Raw genomic sequence first — 8,926 nt, 5'->3', positions numbered from 1 at the left:
TTGATTGCTTCATTTGAGCACAAAACTATGCATCTAGTTGTAGGTGATTACTAAAGTAGTAGGGACGCCAGTACACTTAGGGTGCTCCTGATCAACGAACAACCAAAAAGTGCTGCAGAAGACACAAGAAGTCTCCCCCAGCCTCATAATGTAACAGGTGGTTTGGATTTATAAGACACGTTTAAATATTTTATTTAAACAAATAAGACGAGCTTAAAAAAATAACAATTTCCTACTGGTACTTTTTTAAAGTGTCATTTGTACCTTTTTTGCACGACAGAGCTGTAAATTGGTTATGGCATCTGAATGTGTGAGTGTGTGTCTGCTCCCGGTATAATGCACTGTAACGTTGATGCATGTCAACTGTCATAACGAAACCTATATTGGGTTAAAAGAGTGGATCAGCTTAAGCTCTTAAGTCCTTCACCCTACTTTTCTCCTTGTCTTTATTTTGAGCTTCTATTTATGAAAACCTACAGTATATTTGTGCAGGGAAAAAAATCATTTTGCATCTAATGTTGTGGTCTAAACTTTGATGGCACTCCTGCATGAAAGCAATAAACTATTTTGAATGAAAGGTGAGCTTCTTCTTCTAATACACAGCACTTTGATTTCCTTTTTCCTTTTGATTTTTTTTTTTAATTTTTAGATTTGACTCTAAAGTTTGCACCAGCACAAAGAATTCAAATGTAGGTTGTGAAATGTAGATTCAGGAAACGGTGAAAGGTACTGGGTTACCTTTTGTTATATTGTCACCAGAGAGCTCCACGGAGGTGTATATAGTAAGTGGGTGGAGCTTTGTGCTGTCAAATATTTACCTAGGAGAGTAGCTGAGTTAGAGCAGGATAAGATCCGGGTCTTGATGCTTCTGTTTCACTGCAGCAAGATTATTGCTTGGGCAATGGATTTTCATACACTGTACAAATATATCTATCAGCTTTGCCTCACGATGCAGGTAGGATAAGGTTTGCCTTCATCAATAATTCACTAATACACTGGTTCCTTCTAGTGTAGTCTTCTCAGGAAAATGTATGCTTGTCTTCTGTCACATACAGGTTGTTTGGGGTTTAGATGAGGTGAAAATCCTGAATCCTCCAGAGGAGGCTTTGCCAGACCATCTTTTGCAAGTACTCTACTCTTGTGATGAACCTACTACAGTACAGCTGGACTGTGTTGTATCCTTTGAAACTGGCACCATAAGCACATTTCTGCTAAGACAGTGGAATTGTGTCCCAGGTGTCAATAAAATAAGGACTGTGAAGCTGAATCTGCCAGACTGGTTGGTGTATCAACCTGATGGGATTGTTCCAGACTCTCAGTGGGTGCTGAGTTGTATCCTTCGAACCTCAGTCAGACACACTGGATATGATGATACTGAGAAGTCTGTCAGAGCTCAACATGTGGCAAATTTGAAACCTAAGCCCTACTTAAGTCGACGTGTCAAACAACATCAGCTCTGTATTGCCTGGGGCACACAAATGCTCCAGCTAACTAAACAGTTTATCCAGAAACAGTGTGCCTTGGAACAAGGTGAGGTTGGAGAAGTAAGAGTAAAAGTTAACTCTATATGAAGTTAAAGTGAAGCTATGAAAAAAAAATTCTCTCACCACATTTGACAGCAATATTCTGTGAATCTTAAAGATTTCAGAGAAAGATGAAAAAACTCACACAGTCCTCGTTTTTTAAACTTTGCAATAACGATGCTAAATTGTAGGCTTCCAAATTTCATTTAGAAACGCTTCATTTGCTGTCTTCAATCTATGCTTCAACTGGAGAAAGCTTTGGTATCACAAAGACACTGAATCCCCACAGGAATGAGGTTCTGGAGTATTTACGTGTTAAAGCCATCTCTTTCCCATGGTATGATAGACTGTTTACAGTATATCTGCTAGTTTTCCATTCTGTCATTAAAGTTACCATTTAAGGTCATTTAAACAAGTCTTTTTTATGGGGGGGTTTCTAGGTGTACGCTTTCCATCTGGATATTTGTAACCAGACACTGCCAGGAAGACTTGTGTGGCATGTTTCATCATATAAATTCCCAAAATAGTTATATCACACCAGCAATACTCCTTACAAAGTCAGGTATAGTTCATTTTTTCTTACATATTCTATTTATTGCATTATCTTGACTTACATAAGGCTCATCTTCATTCACATTAAACACAGGTCACCTACACATCCAGATGAATGGAGAGTCTCAGGAATCCTCTGCATTTCTCTCTTCATTCAAGGTCCCTTTAAATGTGTGGTGCAATCTTATTGTGATGGTGCAAGGTAGAACAGTAAGTAGTCTTTTGTTGACACAGCATACCGTTTGTCATGCACATCATCATCATAATGAAAAAAACATGCTCATTGTCATTGCATCTCAGGTGGCTGTCAATATGGTATGCTTGGATAAAGACCAGAGAACAGTTAAAACTTCTGAATATATGTAAGTGTATTTCTAATGTGACATCATGATTCAGTTATTACCCAGAGGAAGAAAATGATTTTGAGGTGTACTATAACACTATGTGCTCTTCTGCTGTATAACATGCTTTGCAGGTTTAGATTTATTATCATGCTTGATGACACAGAGGGATATTTTGTGATCGGAGGAGGGAAGTATATACCAGGAGTTAAAGGCTATTTTGGACCAGTGATATACCACCGGAACCGAATAGTGCCTGACATTATGGTACTTCTAGTAATACTGTACTTACTTAATACTTGTAGCTACATCCAACTCAACTGTTCACTGTGTTCAAGTCTGATTATATCTTTCTTTTTCAGTCTGAGTTTTATGTTCCAGATGTTATACAGAATTTAAATCTCACCAGGTGGCTGCAGACTTGCGAAGAATTTAGCTTTGACATGAATGTCAAGATCAGTGGCCATTCAATCAAGATCCAGCAGAGGACAGAAGCCGGTAATACCAGCAGTAGGGTTTACTTACACTAGATGGTGCAAAAAATTACTTTTCAACTAAACTTTTTAAAATAATGACACTGTGAGTAATGTGTTTGTGCTGCTTTTCTTCAGAAACTTGCTCTCATGCTTTCCGTAAGTGGGTGGTAAAACACAGACAAACATCGAATCCACAGTGTGCATCGTGGGAAGCAGCTGCTCCTCGCAGAAGACATGCCGCTAAACTGGCCAAATTATTAGTTTTAAAACATGGTGAGAGATGAAGTATAATATTTTCAATTGCCAGGGCATTTTAAAATAGAATGCGGTCTGAATTAATGATGCTTTTCTGCAGTTGTAATAGCTGCTGTTTTGGATTCTGCATGTCATTAAACACATTAAAGTTCAATTTGTCCCTTGCAGAAGGAAGAGCAGTTAGCCTGCATGATTTGGGCAGAGCACTATACTCCTTATCACTCCATAAGCTGGGCAAAGCGAGAAGCACGGAAGTGGTCAGCAAAGTATTATCACTGCTTCTCCAAGCTGGCTGTCTAGCTGATACCCGAGCTCTGCACATGTCATCTGTGCTCTACAGTACTGGCCTAGGAGTCCAGAAAGAGCCTTTTAAGGTCTGTTTTATCAGGTCATTTATAGTTTAATTAGTTATTTGTTTTTTAAAAGCTTTTTTTCAATATATTCTCACATGTTCAAATGTATGATGCAGGCTTGGCTTCTTGGCCTGCTGGGTGCCCAAAAGGATGATCGATTGGCATTGCTGCATCTTGGGCACCTGCACCACCTTGGACTGCATGGTCAGCCCAAGGATCATGATCTGGCCTATGCCTATTATGCTAACATTGCTCAACAGACAACTATAGACCGTCACAATCCCTCACCACAGCAGGTTTGGTAACCATTGTTTTTTTCTATATAAATAATTTTTTTATACAATGTATGACCTGCTTTACCAATACATTTAGATTACTTTTTATCATGGCTACAGTTTTTCGATTTCTGTCCTCAATAAATGTATCTTTGTTTCTTCAGTTCATAAAAAAGCAGCAGTATAATGAAAGCGGCATTATTACAGTGATCAAAATTAGTTAACATTTAATTTAAAGCAAATTTATTTTTGAACCTTAGCATTTGTCTCCTCTTTTTTTTCTCCTTTTTAGACAACAGTTGAGGCTATTTTTGTGAACGATGAAAAGATGTTGAATATCCAGACCAATGAAAACCACCACATCTTTCAATGGCTCAAACATCAGGCCCGGAGGGGAGCAACTGAGGCTGAGGTAGTCTACTGACTTTGTTGTTGCCCTTTTGTTTCAAGTATGCTTCTCACATTTCATCAAGCCAAAGACTGAGTTAACAGGTTTGTCACAAGACTAACTGCTGATATAAATGTTGGTATAATTGTTCTTCCACAAAGACAAAAGCAGAAGTAAAATCACTGATGTTCGTTAGCAAGAACTACAGAGGCTACAGAGGTGGAGCATGGGCAAAGGAAGCTCTGCTGGTGTTGATCTGCATCACTTTTTTTAAAAACTGGACTCCTAGTTTATTAATGCACTGCAATGCCTGCAAACTCCCTAAGTGCTTTACTGGGACATTTGTTTAAAGTGAAATTTATTGTAAAAAAATCTAAAATAGTGTATTGAAATGATAATGTAGAACATCACAAGTAAATACATTCTCAAGAAATGGGGGATTTCAACATTTAGACTTTAGTAATACTTTGACAATTGTCTTACAGCAAGCTATTTCCCGCATGCTATTCTGGGGCCAGCAAGGAGTGACTCCAAACATCCTGGAGGCTGTGAGACACTATGAAAGGGGAGCTGTCCAGTGGGAGGATCCAGTGTCAATGTATGACTATGGGATAGTACTTCTGCAGGTCAGATTTGTGTTTGATATGCAATATGGAACAACATTGACAACTATCTTAATCTAAAGCATTTTCCTTCCACCTGTGTTAGCATTTAGTCACATCTACTTGTAATATATGAATGTTTTTCTCTGTAGGGACATGGAGTGGAAAAGAACATTCCAAAAGCTGTCACATTCCTAAAGAAAGCAATGGATAAGGTGGCTAAATGTTAATAACTTCTTTATGATGTATTTATTATCTATGCTGTAACATCTGGAGTCCACTTTAAGTTTGCATCTCATTCTGGTTCTCAAAATAATCGGTCCTACAGGGTCATGTTCCTGCAATAAATGCCTTGGCCTGGTACTATGAGCACTTTGAGAAGGACTACAAACAGGCCATACAGCTATGGGAACAGGCCGATCTCCTCATGTGTCCAGAAGCAGCTTTCAATCTTGGTGTGATTTACTCACAGGGCCTTTATCCGGGAAAACCTGCCAACCAGGTAAGCTCAACTGTAACATCATCATCCACTGTAACATCATCATCCACTGTAACGTATATGTCATGGGTCCTGTAAGTGGTAATAACGAATATATCTTATAATATAACAAATTTATCTGTCCTACAGTATATAGCCTATAAGTACTATCTGAAGTCTGCAGAGAGAGGAAATATCAGGGGAGGGATTCTGATTGCTGAAATTTGGACCACTGGGATGCCTGGCTTTGTCAACAGACATCCATCGGATGCCGTTTTGTCAGCAACTTACTTTTTCATTTATTTCAATTCACATGCATTTCTATTTGTCCCTTAACCAGAATGTATTCTTAACTGACTGCAGGTGGGTAAAGTGGGCAGCGGAGCACAACGGATACTTGGGCAGCATCTTACACAAAGCTTTGGATGCCTATCTCAAGAACGACGTGTAAAGTCTTTCTCTAGTCACAGTTGCCAAAATCCTGATCAGATCACTAGATTGCAATTACAGCTATTTCATCTTCTGACTTCGCTACAGGTTCACATCACTATTATATTACATGATGGCTGCTGAAGCAGGATATGCAGTTGCACAGTTTAATGTGGCGTACCTGTGTGAACAAAATTCGGTAAGTAACAGAAATGTAAATCTGAAATGTGCCTCTATTAGCCTAAATGTTATTGTCACTTTCCTTCTTACTTCAGCTCTCCCTCTTTATTTACTACTTTTATGGCAATAGGGAGGTTTTCTGGATCCTGTTTATGCATCAGACTGTATGTGGAGATATTACAACATTACGATCCAAAGTCAAAATCCGAACACTTATGGTAAGTCACTAACTTTAAATGCAACAGAACAGTTGCAGACTCGTGCACTTACTATACCTGATTTGATCTCGAAATCTGTTTTCGCCCCAGCTTTTATTAGGATGGGCGACTTGTTTTACGAGAGGCATGGTAACAGGCAGAAAAACTTGTTTTCTGCAGCACAGATGTACACACTGGCAGCACTAAGGAACAATCCCCAGGTTTACCTGCTTTTACATTACACCTTTGCTATGTTTTTGTATATATTGTGTGCGTTTGTTTATGTTTTAGTAAGTCATACCTGTCATTTTCCACAGGGATGGTATAATTTAGGTGTCCTTGGTGAAGAAGGTTACAAGCTGCCACTGTCCATACTGATTAAACTTGGGGTCTCAGAGTTATACCTGGCGGACAAGGAATTGCTTCTAAATGCCCTGTACAAAAGGTTTGTTTGAATACTGTCTGTATTAAAAATGCAGCTTACTGTACGTATGTATATGCAACAAAAAAAATTGATATTTCTTTCCAAAAGATGCAGAGACTCAGAAGATGCAGACTCATTCTTTCCTTGCAGCCTTGTCCTCTTCAGTGTATACGTACAGACATTTCAAAAGCACTATAGCACTGCTATTAAGGTAAGTGTGATATCCATATCTACACCAAATCAGTGACCAACATAAGATTTAACAACCCAAAATTAGGTTCAAATACAATATGTCATAACTGAAGTACTCAATATCTTTAAATTATCATTCTTTGTGTAGCCTGTAACATGTTTCTATCATTATACAATATAATGACATATTCACACTGATAAGCAGTCATCAAATTTTAAAACTTGAAAATATTAAAATCTAAATCTATTAGGTAATGTGGTGTAGTATAATATTTCTCTATCAAATTAATATTAATACTGCTTCAATCTGAATTTTGTGTTCCTGTTCCTTTTATTTCCCACAGTTCTGCACTGCTCTTGCTGTGGTTGCAGCTCCAACAGTGTTTTTAATCATCCGTGGTATGTCCAGGAGACGCTCCTTGTCTCTGCACTAGAACCAAGGTTGTTGTGACACTTGCCTGCAAACAAACTGAAGGACTATGTGGAAAACTCAACCTTCATTAGCACAGAAACACTACAGTAGCTTACCTATTGGTTACTTGGGACAACTGTACGGAGCAAAGCTGACATAAAAATGAATGTATTTTTTGTATACATCTGTGTCTGTAATCTCTGTTTACTGCTGATAAAAAGACTCGCTTTTATTTTATTTTTTAATTGAATAAATCATGAAGATTGCTGTTTCCTCTGTTGATTATTTCATCTTGGTTCATTTGTGAGTGAATGACCATCAGATGGTCAATTCCACCATCACCACTTTATACTGCATCATGAGAAACATATCTTATATTTCAAAATTAATATTTGGATTTATAATAAGTAAACAAACTAAACACATTTGTCTAAAAGCAGTAATAATATCCACAGCCCTGCCACTATACATATATACACATATACATACATATGGTAAATGGCCTGTATTTATATAGCGCTTTACTAGTCACTAAGGACCCCAAAGCGCTTTACATATCCACCCATCCACCCATTCACACACACATTCACACACTGGTGATGGCAAGCTACATTGTAGCCACAGCCACCCTGGGGCGCACTGACAGAGGCGAGGCTGCCGGACACTGGCGCCACCGGGCCCTCTGACCACCACCAGTAGGCAACGGGTGAAGTACACATATACATACATATGTGTGTATATATATACAGTGGGGCAAAAAAGTATTTAGTCAGCCACCGATTGTGCAAGTTCCCCCACTTAAAATGATGACAGAGGTCAGTAATTTGCACCAGAGGTACACTTCAACTGTGAGAGACAGAATGTGAAAAAAAAAAAATCCATGAATTCACATGGTAGGATTTGTAAAGAATTTATTTGTAAATCAGGGTGGAAAATAAGTATTTGGTCAATAACAAAAATACAACTCAATACTTTGTAACATAACCTTTGTTGGCAATAACAGAGGTCAAACGTTTACTATAGGTCTTTACCAGGTTTGCACACACAGTAGCTGGTATTTTGGCCCATTCCTCCATGCAGATCTTCTCAAGAGCAGTGATGTTTTGGGGCTGTCGCTGAGCAACACAGACTTTCAACTCCCGTCACAGATTTTCTGTGGGGTTGAGGTCTGGAGACTGGCTAGGCCACTCCAGGACTATCAAATGCTTCTTACGGAGCCACTCCTTTGTTGCCCGGGCGGTGTGTTTTGGATCATTGTCATGTTGGAAGACCCAGCCTCGTTTCATCTTCAAAGTTCTCACTGATGGAAGGAGGTTTTGGCTCAAAATCTCACGATACTTGGCCCCATTCATTCTGTCCTTAACACGGATCAGTCGTCCTGTCCCCTTGGCAGAAAAACAGCCCCATAGCATGATGTTTCCACCCCCATGCTTCACAGTAGGTATGGTGTTCTTGGGATGCAACTCAGTATTCTTCTTCCTCCAAACACGACGAGTTGAGTTTATACCAAAAAGTTCTACTTTGGTTTCATCTGACCACATGACATTCTCCCAATCCTCTGCTGTATCATCCATGTGCTCTCTGGCAAACTTCAGACGGGCCTGGACATGCACTGGCTTCAGCAGCGGAACACGTCTGGCACTGCGGGATTTGATTCCCTGCCGTTGTAGTGTGTTACTGATGGTGACCTTTGTTACTTTGGTCCCAGCTCTCTGCAGGTCATTCACCAGGTCCCCCCGTGTGGTTCTGGGATCTTTGCTCACCGTTCTCATGATCATTTTGACCCCACGGGATGAGATCTTGCGTGGAGCCCCAGATCGAGGGAGATTATCAGTGGTCTTGTATGTCT

At 39.4% G+C, this 8,926-nt stretch overlaps 1 protein-coding gene across 1 annotated transcript; it reads left to right on the top strand.

The window, feature by feature from the left end:
- The first annotated feature begins 686 nt into the window (after positions 1–686).
- LOC146503611 (protein sel-1 homolog 3) lies at positions 687–7,538 on the top strand. The gene is made up of 23 exons (XM_085130352.1): positions 687–955; positions 1,056–1,530; positions 1,734–1,860; positions 1,964–2,085; positions 2,170–2,285; positions 2,376–2,437; positions 2,551–2,683; positions 2,779–2,914; positions 3,028–3,165; positions 3,316–3,521; positions 3,617–3,796; positions 4,068–4,187; positions 4,649–4,789; positions 4,918–4,980; positions 5,094–5,267; positions 5,394–5,521; positions 5,607–5,690; positions 5,781–5,871; positions 5,983–6,070; positions 6,161–6,270; positions 6,367–6,494; positions 6,582–6,684; positions 7,010–7,538. The coding sequence occupies exons 1-23, from the start codon at positions 863–865 to the stop codon at positions 7,097–7,099; spliced, it is 3,108 nt and encodes a 1,035-aa protein (XP_084986478.1). The 5' UTR covers positions 687–862; the 3' UTR covers positions 7,100–7,538.
- Positions 7,539–8,926: the final 1,388 nt, after the last annotated feature.

Source organism: Neolamprologus multifasciatus, chromosome 14 (assembly GCF_963576455.1).
Source record: "Neolamprologus multifasciatus chromosome 14, fNeoMul1.2, whole genome shotgun sequence".
In the NCBI taxonomy this organism is placed as follows: Eukaryota; Metazoa; Chordata; class Actinopteri; order Cichliformes; family Cichlidae; genus Neolamprologus; species Neolamprologus multifasciatus.
This window is presented reverse-complemented; position numbering and strand designations above follow the sequence as displayed.